The sequence below is a fragment of the Pseudophryne corroboree genome, chromosome 8, assembly GCF_028390025.1.
Source record: "Pseudophryne corroboree isolate aPseCor3 chromosome 8, aPseCor3.hap2, whole genome shotgun sequence".
NCBI lineage: Eukaryota > Metazoa > Chordata > Amphibia > Anura > Myobatrachidae > Pseudophryne > Pseudophryne corroboree.
The window spans coordinates 163758330-163784401 of NC_086451.1; the positions used below are offsets into that span (position 1 = coordinate 163758330).

General features: G+C 45.7%; 1 protein-coding gene across 4 annotated transcripts; it reads left to right on the forward strand.

Moving 5' to 3' along the window:
* The first annotated feature begins 858 nt into the window (after nucleotides 1-858).
* On the forward strand, nucleotides 859-18277 carry LOC134948773 (uncharacterized). 4 transcript variants are annotated; one of them, XM_063936994.1, is made up of 4 exons: nucleotides 859-986; nucleotides 11448-12147; nucleotides 14999-15376; nucleotides 17426-18277. In XM_063936994.1, exons 2-4 carry the CDS (start codon nucleotides 11765-11767, stop codon nucleotides 18189-18191), a joined length of 1527 nt encoding a protein of 508 aa, XP_063793064.1. In that variant the 5' UTR covers nucleotides 859-986; nucleotides 11448-11764; the 3' UTR covers nucleotides 18192-18277. The 4 variants fall into 4 exon arrangements, 3 of the variants coding, with proteins under 3 accessions (XP_063793064.1, XP_063793063.1, XP_063793065.1); XR_010183012.1 differs by lacking the exon at nucleotides 859-986 and adding an exon at nucleotides 1606-1822 and having other exon boundaries at nucleotides 14999-15538; XM_063936993.1 differs by lacking the exon at nucleotides 859-986 and adding an exon at nucleotides 1631-1822.
* The last annotated feature ends 7795 nt before the right edge of the window (nucleotides 18278-26072 follow it).

Genomic DNA, 26072 nt, shown 5'->3' on the forward strand with positions numbered 1-26072 from the left:
GAGATGGATATGACATATGGTGAGATGGATATGACATATGGTGAGATGGATATGACATATGGTGAGATGGATATAACATATGGTGAGATGGATATGACATATGGTGAGATGGATATAACATATGGTGAGATGGCTATGACATATGCTGAGATGGATATGACATATGGTGAGATGGCTATGGATTATGCTGAGATGGATATAACATATGGTGAGATGGATATGACATATGGTGAGATGGATATGACATATGGTGAGATGGATATGACATATGGTGAGATGGATATAACATATGGTGAGATGGATATGACATATGGTGAGATGGATATGACATATAGTGAGATGGATATGACATATGGTGAGATGGATATGACATATGGTGAAATGGATATGACATGGTGAGATGGCTATGGATTGTGCTGAGATGGATATAACATATGGTGAGATGGATATGACATATGGTGAGATGGATAGGACATATGGTGAGATGGATATGACATATGGTGAGATGGCTATGGATTGTGCTGAGATGGATATGACATATGGTGAGATGGGGATATAACATATGGTGAGATGGCTATGGATTGTGCTGAGATGGATATGACATATGGTGAGATGGGGATATGACATATGGTGAGATGGATATGACATATGGTGAGATGGATATGACATATGGTGAGATGGATATAACATATGGTGAGATGGATATGACATATGGTGAGATGGGGATATGACATACACTGAGATGGCTATGGACTATGGTGAGATGTGGGGATATGACATACACTGAGAAAAGCACATGATGCAGCCAGCCAATCACAGCTCTCCTATATAAGCAGTGGTGCTGGCTGGGAGGAGGATCAGTATAGTGTGGAAGAGCTGTGAAGTGGATCTCTCTCTAGGTGGCATTGTCAGCAGCAGAGAAGTGTTACTGAGGCACATTGCAGAGCAGCTCATCTCCTGCCTCAGGCTGCCTGACCCCTTTCTAGGTACTGTACCATTGGGGTGTGTGCAGGGGGGAATGTCTGGTGACAAACACTACCCGAAGAGGGGCTGAGGGGGAGACCAGGGGTGCAGACACATGACACACAATGAGCAGCTAAGCATTTGCAGATCAGCTCAGCTAATAGTTGTGGTTTGCAGGGCAGAGTGTGGGAAAATGTAATGTGCAGCACTCACAGGAGGACAGACACTGAGTATAGGGGAGGGGGAAGCTGTATGCATGAGTGACAAGCTTCCAGTGCCAGCACTCATGGGTTGGGGAGACATCCGCAGGGCAGACTGGCCATCAGCCGAGGTACAGAAGCTGCCTTAGTTTCAGCAGTGGGATAGCATAGCGGTCTGCAGTAATAGCGGCCGTTGGAAGCTCCGCCCCTTGCCACGCCCCCTCATTGTAGATCAGGCTATGGTCTGGTAGAGGAAGTGGTTAACCTGCCCCAGTGTCTTGGCGCGATAACGATTTCTGCGCGCCATGTGATGTTGCAACAGCATACACAAAGCGCAGCAGCTGCAAGTGAGGTGAGTGGTGACTAGTGATCCTCCTGAGAGTGTCTGGCAGCGTTTAGACCTTGCTCATGTGGAAGGCAGGATAAGTTGTGGTGCAGCTGTCTGTGTCCCGCCCCTGAACTAAGGCAGAACACTCGTGCTGGCTCTGCTTAACATTCAGTGTCTGGCCCCAGACTGAGCCAGCCGATCATAGAGTGAGCTGCTGTGAGGTAAAAGCCCTGTCCTCCTCTGCCTGCTCAAGTGCCCATCGCCTGAGTCACTGGCTGGCTCCACGTGGTGTGTGCTGGCTCCCTCTGTAAGAAACAAACAGGAAAGCCAGGTACAATAGGGAGGAAGTGTACTGAGGATTGGAATAACGAGGGAGGGAGGGGGGGGGGGGGCTGTGTGTGTACAGAGGAATAGGGGGGGGGGGGCTGTGTGTGTACAGAGGAATAGGGGGGGGGCTGTGTGTGTACAGAGGAATAGGGGGGGGGCTGTGTGTGTACAGAGGAATAGGGGGGGGGGGCTGTGTGTGTACAGAGGAATGGGGGGGGCTGTGTGTGTACAGAGGATTAGGTATGGTGGGCTGTGTGTGTGTATAGAGGAATAGGGAGGGGTGCTGTGTGTGTGTGTACAGAGAAATGGGGGGGGGGTGGGCTGTGTGTGTATAGAGGAATAGGGAGGGGTGCTGTGTGTGTGTACAGAGAAATGGGGGGGGGGGGCTGTATGTGTATAGAGGAATAGGGAGGGGGGCTGTGTGTGTACAGAGGAATGGGAGGGGGGCTGTGTGTGTACAGAGGAATAGGGAGGGGTGGCTGTGTGTGTACAGAGGAATAGGGAGGGAGGGCTGTGTGTGTGTGTACAGAGGAATAGGGAGGGAGGGCTGTGTGTGTGTGTGCAGAGGAATAGGGAGGGAGGGCTGTGTGTGTGTGTGCAGAGGAATAGGGAGGGGGGCTGTGTGTGTGTGTGCAGAGTAATAGGGAGGGGGGCTGTGTGTGCAGAGGAATAGTGGGGGTGCTGTGTGTGTGTGTGCAGAGGAATAGTGGGGGGGCTGTGTGTGTGCAGAGGAATAGGGAGGGGGGCTGTGTGTGTGTGTACAGAGGAATAGGGAGGGGGGCTGTGTGTGTGTGTACAGAGGAATAGGGAGGGAGGGCTGTGTGTGTGTACAGAGGAATAGGGAGGGAGGGCTGTGTGTGTGTGTACAGAGGAATAGGGAGGGAGGGCTGTGTGTGTGTGTACAGAGGAATAGGGAGGGAGGGCTGTGTGTGTGTGTACAGAGGAATAGGGAGGGAGGGCTGTGTGTGTGTGTACAGAGGAATAGGGAGGGAGGGCTGTGTGTGTGTGTACAGAGGAATAGGGAGGGAGGGCTGTGTGTGTGTGTACAGAGGAATAGGGAGGGAGGGAGGGCTGTGTGTGTGTGTACAGAGGAATAGGGAGGGAGGGCTGTGTGTGTGTGTGTGTACAGAGGAATAGGGAGGGAGGGCTGTGTGTGTGTGTGTGTACAGAGGAATAGGGAGGGAGGGCTGTGTGTGTGTGTGTACAGAGGAATAGGGAGGGAGGGCTGTGTGTGTGTGTGTGTACAGAGGAATAGGGAGGGAGGGCTGTGTGTGTACAGAGGAATAGGGAGGGAGGGCTGTGTGTGTACAGAGGAATAGGGAGGGAGGGCTGTGTGTGTACAGAGGAATAGGGAGGGAGGGCTGTGTGTGTACAGAGGAATAGGGAGGGAGGGCTGTGTGTGTACAGAGGAATAGGGAGGGAGGGCTGTGTGTGTACAGAGGGATAGGGAGGGAGGGCTGTGTGTGTACAGAGGGATAGGGAGGGAGGGCTGTGTGTGTACAGAGGGATAGGGAGGGAGGGCTGTGTGTGTACAGAGGGATAGGGAGGGAGGGCTGTGTGTGTACAGAGGGATAGGGAGGGAGGGCTGTGTGTGTACAGAGGGATAGGGAGGGAGGGCTGTGTGTGTACAGAGGAATAGGGAGGGGGGCTGTGTGTGTACAGAGGAATAGGGAGGCGGGCTGTGTGTGTGTACAGAGGAATGGGGGGGGCTGTGTGTGTACAGAGGAATGGGGGGGGGCTGTGTGTGTACAGAGGAATGGGGGGGGCTGTGTGTGTACAGAGGAATAGGGAGGGGGGGCTGTGTGTGTACAGAGGAATAGGGAGGGGCGAGGCTGTGTGTGTGCAGAGGAGACGTGGGGCTTTGTGTGTGCAGAGGAATAGGGAGGGGGTGGGCTGTGTGTGTATACTGAGGAATGATGTGGGAGAGGGGGGATGTGTGTACTGAGGAGTAGTGTGGTAGAGGGGAGGCTGTGTGTACCATACTGTAACTTAATATGGGGATCTGCATATACTGAGGGATAGTATGGGAGAGGAGGATATTTGATTTGGAATGTAACATGCAGTGGTGCACGCAGGGGGGTTATCGGAGTACCTACCTGTGTGAGGAGAGGAAACTGATACCGGAAGCCAGGAGGGAGGGAGGGCGGGTGCTCAAACGCGTCTACTGCAGCGGTTGAGGGCAGGCCCCTAGAAACGTCCCTGGTGCCACCAGACGCTATGCAGTGCCACTGACTTACTGTATGTATGCTGTTGCTGCTTGAAATGCTGTCAATGTCAACAGCACAGGAGCGGGGATGGGTGGGGGGGGGGGGGGGGGTGACAAATTAGCAGATTCAGTCTCATACCCAGCAGAGATTAGTGTGTGCCCATGTCATGCACAGGAGTGCATGTACTCTGTCCCGGCCTGTCGGAAGATGGCACTGCACATTGAAAGCGCACATGCCCAATCTTCCTAAATATCACTGGAAAGAGGATTGCCGGCCAAAGAGGAACCCACTTCCCGACGCAAAAAGGTGGGAATCAGTTGCCCCCCCCATGCCCCCCTGGATTTGATAGGCACCCCCCTGTGTAGGTCTTAACTGTTTCACAGCGCTGCAGTTTTTTTTTTTTTTTTTTAAAGCAAATGTGGATCCATGCACTTATTCCATTACCGCTGCCTGGTGTGGCTCTCTACAGCCCTTATTGCGGTTCACAGCAAGAGCCCTAACCTTGGGATTATCTAGGACAGCTGGAGCTGTGGAAACATTAGGGAGACACCAGTGGTTGGTGTATTCTGTTTAAAGGGAATCTTGCAGCTGGAGCCACCATCACCGATCATGTTCACTGTGAGCCATGGGCTAGTGAGAGCTCAGGCATTTGCAAGACTAAACTGGCAGCAACTGACATGGGCAGTGGGAGAGGGTGATCCAGCCAGCGCAGTCCTGGACAGTACAAGCTATAAAGTGTCCAGTCCTGGACAGTACAAGCTATAAAGTGTCCGTCAAATGTTTGTCCCAACATTTGGTTCCCAGGCCAGCAGGATTTGTGTTCTGCATGTGTCCTGAGACTAAAGGGAGACCTGACTTGAGAAATCCACCAGTTGGAGCCTAGGCCTGATGTATGAAATGTTTTTATATTTTCTCTTACGTCCTACAGGATGCTTGGGTCCATATTAGTACCATGGGGTATAAACTGGTCCACCAGGAGCCATTGGCACTTTAAGAGTTTAATAGTGTGTGCTGGCTCCTCCCTCTATGCCCCTCCTACCAGACTCAGTTTTGAAAATGTGCCCGGAGGAGCCGGTCACAGCTAGGGAAGCTATACAGAGCTTTTCTAGTAAAGTGATTTTATAGAGGTTTTTTTTTTTCTACAGAAGGCTGTTGGCAACAGCCTGCCTGCAGGAGGGGACTAAGGGGGGGAGCAGTGTCTGCCCTGCGGGGTCTGAGCCACTGTCTCCGCTGACTGGACATTGAGCTCCAGAGGGGATAGATTGCTCCCCGTCGCAGGGGAACGCTCACCCCAGCAGCAGGCCGCCACCCCCTTGCAGAGCTGAAGTGTGACGAGTGAGTCACCGTCCCCCCTAAATAGCAGGGAGTCGGTGTGAAGATGGCGGCTTCAGGGTAGGAGCGCAGTATTAACTGCGCTCCCGGACGGCTCAGCAGTACTTCAGTGCGGCGCTGTGAGGGGCGCCCTGAGCCAGCGCCTGACACTACACTGACCAATTCTGCCTGTCGGGGTCTGCGGATTTCAGCCAGCACCTAAAATCCTCAGGCCAGTATAATCTTGAAGAGCGGGAAGATGGCGCCATCCTCAGAGCGGACCCAGCAGCGTTTCAGCGCCATTTTCCTGCCTGCAATTGGATGCAAGTGGAAGATCATTCCCTCAAGTGCAACTCCAGCTATCTGTACGGTACCAGGGTATTGTAGAAGGGAGGGGAGGCTGTGAAAGACTGTGTTGCCTATTAAGGGACAGTCAGCTCAGGTTTAGGGTCTCCTTATACCTGTAATAGCGCTGTGTATGGGTTGTCTCCAATCTCTGTGTCTCTCTGCCATTCTTGTGGGGAAACTCTGTCTGCCCAGTACTCTGTGTGTATGTGGTGTGATTGGTGTGTATTAGCAAACATGTCTAGAGACTCTGTTTCATTTGCTGCAGAGGATTTATCTTCTCAGGAAGATCCCATCCCATGTAACCAGGATTGCACTGTTGTAGCGCAGATCCCAGCTAGAGAACCAGAGTGGTTAGCCTCTCTTAGGGGGACTATATCTCAGATTTCTGAAAGGGTTGCTAGATCTGAGCAGGCCACTCGGGTACAGCAATACTCTATGGTTGTATGGTCAGATACTGCTTCCTCAGGGTCCCTGCAAGTACATTCTCACAAACGTGCACTTGCCAAGATTATGTAGGATGACACGGACACCGATTCTGACACTGCGGACGGTGACGGGGATGTTTTTCGAGGGGGGCGGCATCACTTGCAAAGGGGGTGCAGTTGATGATTGAAGCCGTACAGGATGTGTTGCACATTTCTGACACAAATCCTGAGCACGTTGAGGAGCCCTTTTTCCCGGACAGTAAAAAGGCCCCTCTCCCCTTCCCAGCATCTAAGAAATGAAATGCTATCTTTGAAAAAGCCTTGGAAAATCCTGAAAAAAAATTCCATATCCCTAAGAGGGTCTTGGTTGCTTTTCCCTTCCCAGAGGAAGATAGAAAGAAATGTGAGTCTTCGCCGATAGCTGACGCCTAGGGAAGCCAATCCCGGGCCATTTTTTCAATCCCGGGTATCTGTGCTGAGTGACGCGGTAGCGGAGCGAAGGTACCATGCCCGAAGCATGGCGAGTGAAGTGATCCATGCGAGGAGACGCGGTACACTAATTGGTGTTCCCGGTCATTCTACGAAGAAGACGACACCAAAAAAACATAAAATACTCATGTAGACCCTTTGTCCATGTCGACCTTTTGTCCATGTCGACCTAAGGTGTGTCGACTAATTGGTGCCGACCTAAGGTATGTCGACCTTTTTGCTGTCGAACCTGAGTCCCTGACCCCAATTATCCCGTACTTGGACGATCTCCTCATAAAAGCGAGATCAAGAGAGCAGTTACTGAACAGCGTATCACTTTCACTGAAGGTGCTGAATCAACACTGCTGGATTCTCAATATCCCGAAGTCGCAGTTGGTTCCTACGACTCATCTGACTTTCTTGGGCATGATTCTGTATACAGACCAGAAAAAGGTTTATCTTCCAATAGAAAAGGCCCAGGAACTCATGACTCTGGTCAAGAACCTATTGAAACCAAAACAGGTATCAGTGCATCAATGCACTCGAGTCCTGGGAAAGATGGTGGCATCATACGAGGCCATCCCCTTTGGCAGGTTCCATGCGAGGACCTTCCAATGGGACCTACTGGACAAATGGTCCTGGTCACATCTACAAATTCATCAGTTGATCACCCTGTCCCCCAGAGCCAAAGTATCTCTTATGTGGTGGCTGCAGAGTGTTCACCTTCTAGAGGGCCGCAGATTCGGCATTCAGGACTGGATCCTGGTGACCACGGATGCGAGCCTCCGAGGTTGGGGAGCAGTCGCACAGGGAAGAAATTTCCAAGGTCTTTGGTCAAGTCAAGAGACTTGTCTTCACATCAACATTCTGGAACTAAGGGCCATATACAACGCCCTACGTCAAGCGGAGACCTTACTTTGCGACAAGCCAGTTCTGATCCAGTCAGACAACGTGACCGCAGTAGCTCATGTAAACCGCCAAGGCAGGCGGCACAAGGAGCAGAGTGGCAATGGCGGAAGCCACCAGAATTCTTCGCTGGGTGGAGAATCATGTAAGCGTACTTTCAGCAGTGTTTATTCCGGGAGTGGACAACTTGGAAGCAGACTTCCTCAGCAGACACGACCTACATCCAGGAGAGTGGGGACTTCATCGGGAAGTTTTCGCACAGATTGCGAGTCGGTGGGTACTACCCCAGATAGACATGATGGCGTCTCGCCTCAACAAAAAGCTACAGAGGTATTGCGCCAGGTCAAGAGACCATCAGGCAGTAGTTTTTCCAGTCGGACTATGTATTTCCTCCTCTTCCCCCTCATACCCAAGGTGTTGAGAATGGTAAGAAAGAGGAGTGAGAACAATCTTCATTGGCCACGAAGGACCTGGTATCCGGATCTGCAGGAAATGCTCACAGAAGATCCGTGGCCGCTTCCTCTAAGACAAGACCTGTTGCAACAGGGACCCTGTCTGTTCCAAGACTTACCGTGGCTGCGTTTGACGGCATGGCGGTTGAACGCCGGATCCTAGCGGAAAAGGGTAGTCCGTATGAGGATGCAATGTAGTCAATATGCCGGCTGTTGGGATCCTGGCGGTCAGTATGCCGATGCTGGAATACTGTCAAGCAAGGACTATTCCCTCTCCTGGGGGTCACGAACCCCATAGTGGCTGAATATAACCTTGTGCCGGGATCCTGACAGCCGGTATCCCGGCCACCAGCAACTCAACCCACTAAAATGGGTGCTGTGCATGTATGATCAATTGTGAATGTGTGTTCAGCAAGACCACACATGCGTACAATACCCAGCAGCTCTCAAAGCACATACAGGCTTCTTTCTGTGTCCCTGACCCTGCATGTAATCCTTAATACGGGATGTAGTTGGCTTCCTGGCTTTTGGGATGCCGGCGCCTGGAATCGCGTGTCAGTCGGAAAAATATCATGCTACACGTTGCCATATATTCACCCCATGCGCTTGCCCGCTGCACATGCACATTCTCTCCCGTGCGTGCGCATATTCGCAGTTGCGTGATGGCACCTCCACGGCCATGCACTCGAGCGTGTGGTATGTGCATTTACGGTAGAGTTTGTGCGTCTAGCGGGCGACTCAATCGTTACATAATAAATCTAAATAGTATGTTTTATAGGTAATGTTCCCCTTAATAATAACTGTAAGTTTGTTTAATATGACTGGTTCATGGACTTGGGAATCCTTCTTTTCATGATACAAAGGTTGAACAGTGGTGTCTGGTACCTAACCGAAGAGTATTTTATTAGTAACAATCCGGTGTTGGTTAGGTAAAGATTAATCGCTCCTGCGTATAGTTATGTCTATTAGTAGTTTCTGGACATTTACTATATTTGCGGTTCATGCATGCGGCGGGAATCCTGAGATTCCCTCCCACCTGAGCTGTTTGTAATAGTCACAGCCCACCTGTTCAAATCCACCTATGACCTTTTGTTACAGTGCAGAGAGACATTCTTGTGTCCAATGAACAATGCGATTGTAGGGCCCTTTGTAGTGTACTGTATGTTGTGTATATAAAGGCCACTGTCCCCAGACCGGCCAGTACTCTCTCTCATCAACATTTATCTCTGATAATTGGAGGACTGGATCCGGTTGCGCTGGCGAGTGTTCCCCGTATGGTATGTTTCTCTGTGGCCACTTTGTTACCCATGTAATGTTAGCCATTCATTCTTATAGGCCCTACACACTGGCCGATATAATGAAAGATATGAACGATCTCGTTCATAAATGAACGAGAACTCGTTCATATCTTTCAGTGTGGAGACTACAGCGATGAACGATGCGCGTCCCCGCGCTCGTTCATCGCTGATCTCCCGTCGGCTGTGCATGCAGGCCAATATGGACGATCTCGTCCATATTAGCCTGCACTTCAATGCAGCCGGGTGACGGGGGGAGTGAAGAAACTTCACTCCCCCCGTCACTGCCCCCCCGCCGCCGGGTTGCTCGTCGGCCGTATCGGCCGTCGGGCACCTCGGCGGCGAATCGCCAAATGAGTAGGGCCCTTTAGTCTATGTATTTGTGTTTGCGATTGTGCCGCTATTGTATATTCATGTGTAGTTATTCTGTTAGATATTAATGTTAGCCTGTAGTGTATGAAATGTTAACTGTGTTTCCCCTTTTGATATAACTAAATCTCGTTAGTAAAGGTTTAGGAGCCTTAGCAAGGAATTGTGTGTTTATTACATTGCTGAGGGTATTCGGAGCGTCTCAATCGCTCAAGCAGCTTTTATATTAACAAGGTTAAGCAGCATTATATCGCTACAGTATTTCAGTAGTAAGGTTTACAGTATAAACTCAATCTTTCAGTGTGTTGCATACAAGGTTTACTGAGTGTCATCCCGTGAGCGTCTGCGCCGCTCGTGTTCCCCTCGCGGTCACAGCGTCCGCTACGCTAGTAGCATAGCATTACGGTAGTCGGCCGCCTATAGCGTGTTCGATACCAAGCGTAAAGCTGTGAGTGAGCGTGCCGCTCGTGCGTCTCGACCACGGCTAAGCGTCTGCTACGCTAAGTGCGTACCCTTACGGTACCCCATACGCCAATTGCGTACTGAGTCTCTTACCCACATATAGTGAATGTTATAAGGTAAATAATCAGCTTTATCACCCGATACTGGTGAGAAGACCCATGCCGGAATCCTGACTCCTCTCACAATGCCTGAAACCTGTCTGTTGGCATACCAAACGTAATTATGCTGGGGAGGCTTGGGAATAGGCTATCGGAGGGGAAGGAGGGGTAAAGTTTAGTCAGTAGGGGATGTCTTAGGGTTAGGTTGTGGGGGAAAGGCTTATGTTTAGGTAAGTAGTGGGAGAGGGTTAGTAGATTTTTCTGCATAAAATTATGCTTTGGTGTAGAGTTCTCCCAATTCCAGGATTAGTCTTTACCATCCGAGACAGTTGGCATAAGTTGTAGTTTATCAAGGGGCGTCTGTTTCATTCAAAAATTTGTAATGACTCCCCTCCTGGGAGCAACAATATAGCAATATTGGTCTTCCCACAATACATGAATGGTGAGCAGTGGAAATGTGTTCTGTGGAGTGATGGTGAATCACGCTTCTCTGTTTGGCAGTCAGGAGTGCGAGTCTGGGTTTGGCAGATGCCGGGAGAATGGTACCTGCCTGACTACGTTGTGTAAACTGTGAAGGTGGAGGAGGGATAATGCTATGGGGCTGTTTTTCAGGGTTTGGACTAGGCTCCTTTTCTCCAGTGAAGGTCAATCTTAATGCTTTAGCATACCAAGACAGTTTGGACAGGGCTATGCTTCCAACTTAGTGGCAACAGTTTGGGGAAGGCCCTTTACTATTCCAAGATGACTATAGTCCTTGCGTTATGCACTGGGGTACAAAGACACGGTTTGATGAGTTCTGTGTGGAAGAACATGACTGGCCGCACAGAGCCCTGACCGCAACCCCATCGAGCACCTTTGGGATGAACTGGACCGGAGCTTGTGAGCCAGGCCTTCTCGTCCAACATCAGTGCCTGACCTCATAAATGCTCTACAGAATGAATAGGCCCAAATTCCCATCGAAACGCTCCAAAATCTTGTGGAAAGCCTTCCAAGAAGAGTGGGAGCTGTTCTATTTGGAAATTAAGTACCTGCTCCATATGTATTGGGATACAGTGTCCATATAGTGTATATGCAGAGGTGCCCAGCTTCATATTTGACGCAATGTGTGCTCATGCATCTGTATGTGCATGTGTGTGGATATTATTTGACATCAATTAAATCAAAATCTGTGTGTGAGTGCTTGGATTGGTAATCATGAATGCTAAATATATAAATATTTGTACTTGCCCTTATTTTTAAAAGTTATTTGAAACTAAATTTTGATTTATTTTTGTTTTTGACTTTAAAGGGTGTTCTGTGAAATCTGGCAGTACAGATTTATACTGAAAGCAGTTCTAAGTTAAACACGGACTAGTCTGTGAAGGAGCGTGTCGTGGATTACGGCTGAAAACAATCTCGTTTCTGTCCTCTTGACTGACTTGACTGATTCCTTTGGGAATGCAGAAGGAGCTGTAGATTATGGTGGCCCAGCGAGGGAATTTGAGAGACTTCTGATACAGTTTTGCAAATCTCCAAATAATTTGAAGGACAAGATAATTCCAATATTATTATTTTTTTTTTTAACTATATATCAACTAAATATATATTCAATTGCAACCATTAACCATGAGTTACTCTTTTTGTATTTTCCTCTGTTTATGTGTTAATTTCATATTAATCGAGGCAGTGGAAGATATTCAAGAATATTTTCTTTCACTAAAGTCAAGCTGTACTATTGCAGAAAGGGCTATTTTTTCAGTGGATATAAATTTTTTGGAACATCTACATAGAAAACTTGAAAGCCATTTAGAAGTTTTAATTGCAATGCTCATTGCATGTCACCATTTTATTAGCGGAAACAGTACTTTACTTCCAATGCTAGAAGACATATCTCAGCATACAGTTTTGTTAATTGAGGATATCCAAACCAGGATCAATCATTTATTTGACTGTAATCAAACACCTGGATATTCTGCTCCCCTTCTAAGTGTCGGTGTAGGTAGGCCAAGGTAAGTTTCATTTTCATCAACGTATTCTTCTTGATTGTAAAAATGCTCTATAATAAGAAATATCAAGCTGAAAATATCACTTTAAGTTTGTGCTACCAGCCCACTGCCAGTGTGTACCCAGCATTAGGCTGCAGAAGGGGATGGTTATAGTTAGGTAGCTGAAATGGACAGTTAGGGTTAGGCTGTGGGAGCGGTGAGATAGTGCTAGGGTAATAATAGTGACCGTGATCCATTGGAATTTTTACTGTCAGGATTATACTGAACAGGTGCCAATGGGTGGGACCCTTCCATACTCTGTGTTCCTGGCGAGTTATTTTACTGTATTTTATGAAGTTCTGTCAGTATGTTTTCACATTCTGCTCCAGGTCATAAATTTGCCAAATATCAACTTTTAGCTTTGTTTTAACAGAATAATATGATTAATTATTATCTATTTTGTGATGACACCTCGACTATTTTCTATTCATAAGTGATTGGCAATGCAACCATGGATTGTATGCTTTTCAGGCAAGGTCTATTGTTATTTGAATAAGTGTTAAGTTTAGTCCATTTTTCTGTTTTTTCTGTGTCATTTTCACAATAACACAATTACATTTGCAGTAGTCTCTTGCACCTGCATAAAAGTGTGTGATTGTAGCTACATATATTGTAAACATTCCCATATGTTATGATGTGTTACAAGTTATGGTTATTTTTCTAAAAAGTTAGGTTTTTGGCATTTAGAATCTTGTATTACAGGTTGAGTCTCCCTTATCCAAAATGCTTGGGACCAGAGGTATTTTGGATATCGGATTTTTCCGTATTTTGTAATAATTACATACCACAATGAGAGATCATGGTGGTGGGACCCAAGTCTAAGTACAGAATGCATTTATGTTACATATACACCTTATACACACAGCCTGAAGGTAATTTTAGCCAATATTTTTTATAGCTTTGTGCATTAAACAAAGTGTGTGTACATTCACACAATTAATTTAGGTTTCATATACACCTTATACACACAGCCTGAAGGTCATTTAATACAATATTTTTAATGACTGTGTATTAAACAAAGTTTGTGCACATTGAGCCATCATAAAACAAAGGTTTCACTATCTTACTCTCACTCAAAAAAGTCCGTATTTCGGAATATTCCGTATTTCGGAATATTTGGATATGGGATACTCAACCTGTATAAAAATGCACATTTGTTGACCGTTAATTTCAGGACTAAAATGAAAACAAAGATGTACTGATTAAATCTTGACTAAAACGAAACAAAAACCAATACTAAAATGTGATTTTACTTTAAATTTATTCATTTTTTAAGTAAATGACTAAGACAAAAACTAAATTGAAAATACTTGTCAAAATTAACTATGATGTAAAGGATGTGACATCTCTGGCACTAGCTAGTGCGCCCACTGTGTAAGGGCCACTACTCTGGCATAATGTGTGTAAGGGGAACTATTGTGAAGCATAATGTTAATAAGGGTCTCTAGTGTGTGGTGTATTGTGACTAAAGGACACAACTATGTATTGTAATGTGAGTAAAGGGCGCTACAGACTGGTCGACCCGCCGCCAATACGGCAGACGGGCGACCTGGAGGTGGGTGGGGGAGAGGTGACGGGTGGAGTGAATTTTCTTCACTCCCCCCGTCACCCGGCTCTATAGCAGTGCATGCAAATATAGACGAGCGTCCATATTGGCCTGCATGCACAAGCGACAGAGCACTAACGATGAACGAGCGCGGGGCCGCACATCGTTCATTGTTGGTGCCTCCACACTGAAAAATATGAGTGGTATTTCGTTAATTAATGAACTAGATCGTTCATATCTTTCACTGGTATCGACCAGTGTGTAGGGCCCTTAAGGGGCAATTCTACTGTCTGGCATAATTTGAATTGGTTGTGCTCTTGTGGGGCCATGCCCTTTTCACACAAGACCACACCCCATTTTTAACACGTGCCTTTCCTTTTTCAAATATGACAGGGGGGCAGTCATCTACTGTGCCAGGTGCACTCCAACCTTTACATAATTTTATTTTGTTTCTGAAGATAAAAAGCTTTTTAAAGTGTTAACAGAAGCGGTCTTAAGATGGGAGGCATTTGATATAAATAGCACGGCGAGCGCAGTGAGCCTGCAAGGGACTCTTTTGTGCTCACCCTGTTGCCAGGATCCTGGCGCCGGTATCCAGAGTGTTCGCTTACCGTAGTAGACCCTTTAAGATATTTATCTAGTCTTTAAAAAGGCATAGGTAAATGAATGCATATTTCGATACATATACTAAAGATAGGTTATGTGCACATCTCTTGTGCAATTATAACAAAATTGTGTCTATTACAAAACTTTTTTTTGGAATATGTGACAAAGGAAATAACTGCTGGTTAATGTGGGCATTCACCGGTACAAGTGATCATTATCTGAAACTTGAACCTGACACATACCATCTGTAAATTATGCCGATTTTTGGCCATATATGCCTTATATTCAAGATTCGGAAACACTAGTACAAGAATAAGCCCTTACTGCTCGTGTCCAAGTACCCTTTTTAACACCGTAATTGCCTCTCCAGATGTAAATGTCAAAATGTTACAAATGTGAATATTGTTTTATGAGCAAGTTCTGTGCAAAATCGCACAAGAGATGTTTATGCAAATGTACAGAGTCTGAGTCATTCACTCAAGGGTGTTATGAAACAGACAAGTGTTTATTAAAGCTGATAGGTAGATAATGATATGATACATTTTCAAAAAGTGAATGACTACTTTAAAAAAAAAAATGTGAGGGTTTCGGCCTGTGAAACACATTCACAAATTCTTCAAGATCTCACAACAGTATTTATTAATGTTTTTTTTTTTTTTTAAGGTTCATTGTTTCTAGAGAACAGATACAATATTTGTGGGAACTAGGCTTTTCGTGGATTCGAATAGCAACTTGCTTAAACATCAGTGTTTCAACTTTGTACAGAAGACGACAAGAACTAAACTTGCCTACATCTTCTGACAACAGATTCAGTGATATATGTGATGATGAACTTGATCAGCATATCTTGAGTTTTCTAAATTCCACACCAAATGCTGGAGAAAGTTATATTCAAGGTAGTCTCAGAAGCCGAGCACTGAGAGTACAGAGGTGGAAAATTAGAAGGAGGCTGCAACTTCTGGATCCTGTTGGCCGAGCTGTTCGTAAAAGACGGGCTATTCAGCGTAGAGTTTATAGTGTACCAGGTCCAAATCATTTGTGGTAAGAACATGTTGTTGCAATCGCGCTCCCAGGGCTCGATCCTTCCCGTCAGGATCACAGAATATTATACCCGCTAGGGACACCAACACCTAAATCCTGAACAGGATCAGGACACCAGCGCCGGAATCCCGTCAGGATCCAAATCTCTGGATGCCAGAGGAGGTGAGTATGTAGCCGAGGGTAAGGGGGAGTGTTTAGGCACTTACTGGGGGAGGTTAGTGTTAGGTTGCGGGTTGAGGTGGTAAGGGTTAGGCACTAAGGGGTAGGGTTAGGTTTAGGCTGTGTGGAGGTAAGGTTAGGAACTAGGGGGTGAGGTTAGGGTTAGTCTGTGGGAGAGGAGTGTTAGGCTGCGGAAGGTGGGAGGTTAGGGTTAGGAATTAAGGGAGGAGGGTTAGGTTTAAGCTGCTGGGGTTTAGGGTAAGGCACTATGGGGGAGGATAGTGTTAGGCTGCAGGAGGTATAGGGGGGTAGCATACTTGCTGAGCCCGTCGGGATGCCAGTGTCAGGATATTTACTGCCGGCATCCTGATGGCCAGGATATTGTATATAATCCATTGTAATCAGCTGTGTGCACTTTCATTTAGGCTTAATAATCCAATAAACCAGAACCTATTTTTTTTTTAATCATTTTATTTTTTTGGTCTACTGTACACAATGTAATGGTGTGAATAGTAATTCTACTACTAGTATTATTTTATTGATATAAAAAGGGATTACTAAACTAAAAATATATTATATATCCCACCCATGTAATGTAAACTTTTCTTTTGTACTCGACAAATAAAGCATTAGTTGGTTTGTATATTAACTGTAGTCTGTCAGGGTTTGCTATTGATAATAACTTCAGATGGTAGAAAAAAAAACCTCTCCAAATCTGGTATAGTTGACACATTGTACCTCATTCAGATGTGATTGCTGTTTCTATCCTTTAGCTTTTTCCAATATATGCATATACAGGTTGAGTATCCCTTATCCAAAATGCTTGGGACCAGAGGTATTTTGGATATTGGATTTTTCCGTATGTTGGAATAATTGCATACCATAATGAGATATCATGGTGATGGGACCTAAATCTAAGCACAGAATGCATTTATGTTACATATACACCTTATACACACAGCCTGAAGGTCATTTTTGCCAATATTTTTTATAACTTTGTGCATTAAACAAAGTGTGTCTACATACACACAATTCACATATGTTTCATATACACCTTGTATACACAGCCTGAAGGTCATTTAATACAATATTATTAATAACTTTGTGTATTAAAGTTTGTGTACATTGAGTCATCAAAAAACAAAGATTTCACTATCTCACTCTCACTCAAAAAAAGTCCGTATTTCGGAATATTCCGTATTTCGGAATATATGGATATGGGATACTCAACCTGTACTTGCAAATGTGAACAGCAATCTGAGCATAGATCTGCCCACTGCTGCCTCCTAGCTGGCATACAAATACTGATAAATCAGTACCATAGTTTCATATGGGTGCGTCACAAAGATATAGTGCCTCTGTAGACATGCAGGCTATGCTTCTCTCCCCGAATGCAGCGATCTCTCCAGTAGCAAGGTAATTAATAGCTGATCATTTATGCATGACCAGAAAATGCATTCTGAACATCCATGACTCATGTGTTCACCCAATCACTCCAATTTACCACCACGAACACTGTCTAAATGGTGTTTGCGACTGTTATCATAATTCATGCACTGTGCATGCGCATTGCAGCTCTGAGGTATGCACATTTTGAAAAAAGAGACTGATGTGCCTGCTGCAGCTGTTTTGCAACTAGATAAGAATGAGAGCATTGTTCTTAACGGTATATACTTAAGGATGTATCCTTTGGTTAATTGTTCCACAATATTTAACCTAGTTACAGTATCACCTTTGTGTTAGTAGGTGCTCACAATTATTAAAAGCCCCTCATTTCTTAAGAAACGCATAAACTTAAATTAGACAGTTGTATAATTTTGAGTAGCAATATGTGATTTTGTTGAAAACAAGGTCATCATAATAACCATTATTTTTTTTCCTTTCTTTCAGGCATATTGACAGTAACCACAAGCTAATCTCTTGGAGATTTGTGTTCCATGGTTGCATAGATGGGTTCAGCAGAAATATAATTTATCTTAAAACTGCTACAAACAATAATGCATCAACAACACTGCAATTATTTCAAAAAGGTGTATCAAGGTTTGGATTACCATTACGAGTAAGAGGAGACATGGGTGTTGAAAATATTAACATAGCACGTTACATGATTAACTCAAGAGGACCTAATAGGGGTAGCTTCATAACTGGCCAGAGTGTTCACAATCAACGGATAGAACGCTTATGGGCAGAATTAAACAGAGTTGTCATCTACTACTTTAAAGATTTATTTTTATGGATGGAGCATAGAGGAATACTAAATACTAACAATGAGTGCCATCTCTTTGCTTTGCATTATGTATATCTGAGAAGAATTAATCATGCAGTAACAGAATTTGTTGCACAATGGAATAATCACCTTATGAGCACTGAAAGATACCATTCCCCAATGCAGTTATGGACAGCTGGAATGCTTCATAATCCAATGTTTGACACAGAAGTAAACATCGATGAGTATGGCATAGATAACTATGGCTCTACAGCCACAATAGAAACAAATAATAATGTTGTTGTACCAGACAATACCATTATATTGGATGTAGATGAGATGACAAACCTTTGTCTACAATTTGATCCCACAACAAATGATTTTAACCACGGAGTTGAACATTTTAAGAACACCTGTGATTTTCTTGAACGTCTAAATATAATTGTATAAAGATAATGATTTTTAAAAAAAAATTAAGAACTTTATTTGTTAAACATGATACTGTTACAACATTAAAATAAATTCAATCTCTGGAAGCACTTTATTTGCACTTTTATTCATTTACTAAAAACCTGCTTTATCAAAGGCACGCAATATTTTTTCACCTTGATCCTCTAGAGGACACTGGAGTACATACAGTACACTGGGGTATAGACAGGTGGATAAATATATCCTGACACTTAAAATTTCTTTAAATAAGTTTAGCTCGCTCCTCTCCCTCTATACTCCTCCAAGACCATTTTAGATTAGTGGTTTGAGTGAGCTGGATGTTTCCTGTGCTCCAGCCCCTTTTTATACTTTAATTTTTAATTGCTTCTATCAAGGCTGCAACAGGCAGATTGCAAGCTGCTGCTGTCTGTCTGCACAGTAGGAGCTACAGGCAGGCCCCGCCATGGCTTCCTGAGGACAGCATCCAGGGCCCTGACCACAGGATCACCGGACCCTGGTGACCCACCACAGCTTACAAACCCCTTGGGGGGCACAGACGCGTTCATTTGCCCAGTTAGTAGACACAGATACCGAGTTAGACACAGATACCGACACGGATACTGATTCCTGTGTCGACTATAATGATGCCAGATTGAATCCTAAACTGGCTAAGAATATTCAGTACATGATTGTGGCAATAAAGGAGGACCCTGAAGTTCCTGATACGAGGGTCTGCATGTATAAGTGTAGGAAACCTGAGGTAACGTTCCCTCCCTCTAATGAACTGAATACTCTTTTTTTAAAAGGCTTAGGAAAATCCTGACAGTTTTTGCTTTACAAGAGAATTCTGCTGACTTATCTATTTCCCTCAGGGGACAGGAAAATGTGGGAGTCAACCCCCCTCTGTGGACAAGTCTTTATCCCGTCTGTCCAAAAAGGTAGCTCTTCCGAGTCCGGACACGACAGCCCTGAAGGATCCTGCGGATCGTCGACAGGAAAGCACATTGAAATCGATATGTCTATACGGGGACGCTGCTCAGACCTACCGTGGCGTCGGCATTGGTGAGTAGCGCTATTGAAAAGTGGGCGGATAATTTATCCACTGAAATTGATACCCTGGACAGGGATAGCATTCTCGTAACTTTAAGTTACATAAGGGACGCTGCAGCATATCTGAAAGACGCTGCAAGGGATATTGGCATTTTGGTATCGCAGGCCAATGCCATGGCAGTCTCGGCTAGGAGGGCATTGTGGATTCATCAATGTAATGTTGATGCGGACTCAAAGAAAGCTATGGAGACTCTGCCGTATAAAGGTGGTGTCTTGTTTGGTGACGGCCTTGCATACCTGGTATCTACGGCTACTGCGGGTAAATCATCATTTCTACCTTATGTCCCTTCACAGCAGAAGAAAACGCCTCACTATCAGATGCAGACCTTTAGGACCAATAAGTACAAAAGAGGTCGAGGGGGCTCCTTTCTTGCTACTAGAGGTAGGGGAAGGGGTAAAAGATCACTTGCGGTGTCAGGTTCCCAGGAGCAAAAGCCCTCCGCGGCTGCTGCAAAATCCTCCACATGACGCTGGGGCTCCTCTGCATGAGTCCACTCAAGTGGGGGCACGTCTTAGGCTTTTCAGTCAGGTCTGGATTCGATCGGGCCTGGATCCTTGGGTATTAGACATGATAACCCAATGTTACAAACTGGAGTTTCAAAACGTGCCCCCTCAACATTTTTTAAAATCAACCTTGCCAGCGTCTCTCCCGGAAAGGGAGGTAGTATGCGCAGCCATACAAAAGCTGTGTCAACATCAGGTCATTGTCACAGTACCACCGTCACAACAAGGAAAAGGTTTTTTTTCGAGCCTGTTCATGGTATCGAAGCCGGATGGCTCAGTCAGACCGATTCTGAACTTAAGGTCTCTCAATTTCTATCTGAAGAGATTCAAATTCAATGGAATCTTTTTGGGCAGTAATCCCCAGTCTGGAGGGTGGAGATTTTATAGTGTCAGTAGACATAAAGGACGCGTACTTACACGTCCCCATTTGCCCTCCGCATCATGCGTACCTGAGGATTGCGGTTCAGGATTGTCATTACCAATTTCAGATGTTGCCGTTTGAGCTTTCCACGGCTCCAAGGATCTTCACAAAGGTGATGGCGGAAATTATGGTCCTCTTGCGCAAGCAAGGAGTCACAATTATCCCGTACTTGGACGAACTGCTGATAAAGGCAAGATCAAGGTAGAAATTACTAGAACACGTCACACTCTCCCTGAAGATTCGACAGCAACATGGTTGGCTCCTGAATTTGTCAAAATCACAGTTGGTTCCGACAAAGCGGCTGTCGTTCCTGGGCATGATTCTGGACACAGAGTTACAGAGAGTTTTTCTCCCGGTGGAGAAAACTCTGGAAATCCAGAACATGGTAAAAGGGATTCTGAAACCGGCAAGGGTGTCGATTCATCAGTGCACTCAATTGCTAGGAAAGATGGTGTCGGCCTACGAAGCCATTTCCTTTGGCAGGTTTCATGCCGGGGTTTTTCAGTGGGACCTGCTGGACAAGTGGTCTGGGTCTCACCTGCACATGCACCGAAAAATAGGTCTGTCTTCCAGGACCAGAATCTCTCTCCTGTGGTGGCTGCACAGTCCTCATCTTCTAGAGGGATGTAGGTTCGGGATCCAGGATTGGATCCTGGTGACCACGGATGCAAGTCTCCGAGGATGGGGAGCAGTCACACAAGGGGAAAATTTCAAGCGAAAATGGTCAAGTCACGAGGCTTGTCTGCACATTAACATTCTGGAATTGAGGGCCATTTACAACGGTCTTCGGCAAGCGGAGAATCTTCTTCAAGATCTGCACATCTTGATTCAGTCGGACAACAGCAGAGGTGTACATAAACCGCAAAGGCGGAACAAAAAGCAGAGAGACAATGGCAGAGGCCACAAAAGTTCGCAGCTGTGCGGAAAAGCATGTAAGCGCTCTGTCGGCGTTCCTCATTCCAGGAGTGGACAACTGGGAAGCAGAACTTCCTCAGCAGACACGATCTCCATCCAGGGGAGTGGGGTCTTCATCAAGAGGTCTTTGCAGACGTGACATGTCATTGGGGAATTCCTCATGTAGACATGATGGCGTCTCGCCTCAACAAGAAACTTCGGATGTATTGTTCCAGGTCGTGGGACCCTCAAGCAATAGTGTTGGACGCCCTGGTGACTCCGTGGGTGTTTCCGTCGGTCTACGTGTTCCCTCTGCTTCCACTCATCCCGAAGGTGATAAGGATCGTAAGAAGAACAAGAGTTCCGGCGAAACTAATTGTCCCAGACTGGCCAAAGAGGGCCTGGTATCCGGATCTTCACGAGTTGCTCATAGGAGATCCGTAACCTCTTCCTCTACGAGAGGACCTGTTGCAGCAAGGTCTCTGTGCATGTTCCAGGACTTACCGTGGCTGCGTTTGACGGCATGGCGGTTGAACGCCATATTCTAGCCCGGAAGGGGATTCCCAGTGAAGTTATCCCCACTGTACTACAGGCTAGAAAAGAAGTAACAGCGAAGCATTACCACCGTATTTGGTGAAAATATGTGTCTTGGTGTGAATCCAAAAAGGCCCCTACGGAGGAATTGCAACTTGGGCGTTTTCTCCATTTTCTACAAGCTTGTGTGGATGCGGGCCTTAAACTAGGCTCCATTAAGGTACAAATTTCGGCCTTATCAATATTCTTTCAGAAGGAATTGGCCTCCCTCCCTGAGGTTCAGACTTTCATGAATGGGGTGCTGCATATCTAGCCTCCTTTTGTGCCTCCGGTGGCCCTGTGGGATCTCAACGTGGTGTTACAGTTCCTGCAATCTCCTTGGTTTGAACCTTTACGGAAGGTTCAGTTAAAATTCCTTACTTGGAAAGTGGTCATGTTATTGGCCTTGGCATCCGCAAGGCGGGTGTCTGAGTTAGTGGCCTTGTCTCACAAGAGCCCCTATTTGATCTTCCATGAAGACAGAGCGGAGTTGAGAACTCGGCAGCAGTTTCTGCCAAAGGTGGTTTCAGCTTTTCACATGACCCAACCTATTGTGGTGCTAGTGGCAACTGGCGCCCTCGTGGACTCAAAGTCTCGGGATGTGGTCAGGGCTTTTAGAATCTATGTAGCCAGAACAGCTCAGATTTGGAAAACAGAGGCTCCGGTTGTCTTATATGCTCCCAACAAGATTGGGACGTCTGCTTCCAAGCAGACTATTGCGCATTGGATCTGTAATATGATTTAACAGGCTCATACTACGGCTGGATTGCCGTTACCGAAATTGGTTAAGGCCCATTCTACCAGGAAAGTGGGCTCATCTTGGGCGGCTGCCCGTGGGGTCTCGGCGTTACAGCTTTGCCGAGCGGCTACTTGGTCGGGTTCAAACACTTTTGCAAAGTTCTACAAGTTTGATACCCTGGCTGATGAGGAACTGTTGTTTGGTCAATCGGTGCTGCAGAGTCATCCGCACTCTCCCGCCCGATCTGAAGCTTTGGTATAAACCCCATGGTCTGTGAAGTGTCCCCAGCATCCTCTAGGACGTAGAAGAAAATAGGATTTTAATACCTACCGGTAAATCCTTTTCTCTTAGTCCGTAGAGGATGCTGGGCACCCGTCCCAGTGCGGACTCTATCTGCAGTAAGTGGTTGTAGTTTTTGCTTGTGTTACACATTGGTTGTGTTTGGTTATAATCAGCCTGTTGCTGGGTTTTTGTTCATGCTGTTGACTGGGTTTGGTTACAAATGCCATGTTGTACGGCGTGTTAGTGGTGTGAGCTGGTATATATCTATGGCGTTAAGTGCACATCTAAGCATGAAATTAGACTTCCTAAACTTAAACGTTTCGGTGGAACCCCTGTAGCTAGGTTTCCTGAAACTGATGTCGAATGTGATCATATAGTGATCACTGTTACCCAAAGTCTCCCCAACTTTAGTATTTGATATAATGTCCACATTATTAGTAATTACTAGATCCAGGGTAGTTTTACCCCTAGCTGGGTCCTGGACTAATTGAGACAAGTAGTGATGCCTAAACGTATTTAAAAACCTGCTGCCCCTCGCTTTAGCACATGAATCGTTACTCTAGTTTATATCCAGGTATTTAAAATCCTCAATCACAAGGATGTCCCCCAATCCCGCAGCCGTTTTGATTTGCTGCAATAGTTGTTCTTCCTCATGTATGCTAATATCCGGCTGGTTGTAGCACGTGCCTATGACTAGTTTTGCATAAATTCCCCCACTTGAGATTTCTTCCCATAGTGACTCTACATTATCGCCAGTTTCCTCATAGATAACCTCCTTTAGGTATGGTTTAACATAAAGACATACACCACCTCCTCTTTTGTTAGCCCTGTCCCTCCTAAAAAGAGAATACCCCTCTAAGTTAGCAACCCAGTCGTGGAGTCGTCCCACCATGTTTCCGTAATACCTGTCATACTCAGCCTTTGATGCTAACAATTCCAATTCCCCCATTTTACCTGCTAGACCAGGCATTTCCAACCACGGTCCTTAAGGCACACCAACCGTGCAGGTTTTAGTGATTTCCAGGCTTCAGCACAGGTGACTTTATTAGTAGCTCAGTTATTTTGATTTAACCATCTGTGCTGCAGCCTGGATATCACTAAAACCTGCACTGTTGGTGTGCCTTGAGGACCGTGGTTGGGAATGCCTGTGCTAGACTATTAGCATCTGCATACAGGTTGCTGAGTATACCACTGCATTGCTGTGCATTACTCTGCTGCATTGTCCCTCTCTAATGTACTGAGGATTTAAAGTTCATAGAAAATTCATCTGTATTACACTAGCATAGAAATGTTGCTGCTTAATATTAGCAAGTTACCGGTGTATCTGCTATATTCTACCCACAATGCACTCCTCTCCAGGTTAGCACAACTTGAAAAAAATTAATCGTTTATTTGTGTTATAACAGTGGGATCCATTCTGATGGTAATCTGGTTCCAAAGCGCAAGGTCACACAGTGTGTGAAACAGGACTTCTGCACTTTGGACACATTCTGTAGCTCCACATTTACTTCTTATACGATGTATTAGAGTTATGACCTGCACCCAGGACCTGACAATTGTATTTCTTGAAAATTTGCTGTACTTACGATGAAACTCCACATTCAGTAAATTACATGCACTGCACAGCTTCCACGGCGACCTTACAATGTATGTTCAGTAATATGTTTACTAGATTATAACACCACGGATAAGTATTTTGGTGAAACCATGGCTACCTTCTGTGGGGTAAATTGACTAAGATGGGGTTTGTTTTTTAGAAACATTGATGTTGCCCATACCAAACAGATTGTAGCTATTATCTTCATGTTACGTAGAATCTGGTTGCTATGGGCAACATCACCAGTTATATAAAATAAATATTAAAAAATCTCCCATCTTCATAAATTTAGTCCTTTGCACCTAAATAGTGTAAGGGTTATCATTTAATGCCTCTTGACTCTGAAGTGATAGGGCCATGTGAGAGTAACCTCAACACCTGGGTGTATCAGCATTATTATTAGAATTGTTCTGTATTCCCTATGGAGTAATAAGCTGAGCTCTATCTGTTATAGGACTAAATTACCTTATATTGCGTTTGTGCCTTGACCTGTGGATACAACGTGCACATTCTTCTGTTACAGCGGTGGGTATACCCACCCCCTTGACTAGAAATGGAGGGGTGTTTCTTGCTAAACTTGCGAGTCCTCCATCCCAGTGCAATACTGTTAGGCAGAGGTATCCCACAGACAGCACTGTTATCCAGGTTTTGGATGTTATACTAGTGCAGCGCTGGATTCCCTATGTTGGCTGTAAAATTTCTAGAAAGTCAAATTTAAACTTGGTCCAGGGATAGAGGGTCAAGCTAAGACAGGGCGCAGCCAATCCATCCTGCACCACTGCTCGGATGGCTGTCCTGGGAGGGTTCCTTTGTATATCTGACCTCCCCATTGATACTGCCACCTTCGCTTTTGAAGGACAGCCCTTCACCTCGGGTGTAGTATGGTATGCCGACGATTGGACTCCCGGCGACCAGCATACCGGCGCCAGGAGCCCGACACCGTGCCGAGCGCAAAGGAGCCCCTTGTGGGCTCGCCGTGGGGACGGTGACACGCTATGCGCACAACGCTATTTTATTCTCCCTCCATGGTGGTCGTGGACCCCCACGAGGGAGAATATGTGCCGGTATGTCGGGATTCCATCGCCGGTATACTGTGCGCCGGGATCCCGACATTCGGCAAACTGAAGATCACCCCTTCACCTTATACACTAAGTCACTCCCACATGTGGGTAGCCTCATTTTATACTAGTTCCAGCAGTAGTGCACTGCTCAGCAATAAACTTCAATCTGCTTACCACTGCAGTTCTCAGATACTGTGAGGCAGCAACATATCAACAGTGAGACCTTCCTTGAAGCTCCATATGAAGGGGTCATGAGATGCACTGTGGAGGTCTGGTGGCTGAAGGAGTGTGGGGTATAGCTACTGCATGCGTAGGGCTGGATACACACTGAAAGATCATCTGCAGATGATTTGGCCATACACACTGCCCAACCTTTAATGACTGACTTCACAACTGGGTGTGCATTTACATGCAACCACCCAGTTGCATTGTCAAGCCCTGCCGGACCATATATATATATATATATATATATATATATATATACATATACATATACATATATATATACATATATACACACACACACACGGATATAGCTGCAGATATGAGGCATCGGATGTGCTGCCTGGCTATTGCGATATGTACACCATCATTCTGACATATCAGGGGTACACCAAGTCCGTTGAACCAGCAATATTTATTCAATTGACTGTCCAATAGATTGGCCACTGTGTACCCACCTTGGGACTTACACTGTGTATAAACACTCCCTCTCCCCTCC

Bases quoted from the DNA above. Each gene is read 5' to 3' on its own strand.
- LOC134948773 (XM_063936994.1), top strand. From the start codon at position 11,765: ATGAGTTACTCTTTTTGTATTTTCCTCTGTTTATGTGTTAATTTCATA. The intron at 12,148-14,998 runs GTAAGTTTCATT...TTTTTTTTTAAG, and splicing joins GTCGGTGTAGGTAGGCCAAG to GTTCATTGTTTCTAGAGAAC. The intron at 15,377-17,425 runs GTAAGAACATGT...CCTTTCTTTCAG, and splicing joins CCAGGTCCAAATCATTTGTG to GCATATTGACAGTAACCACA.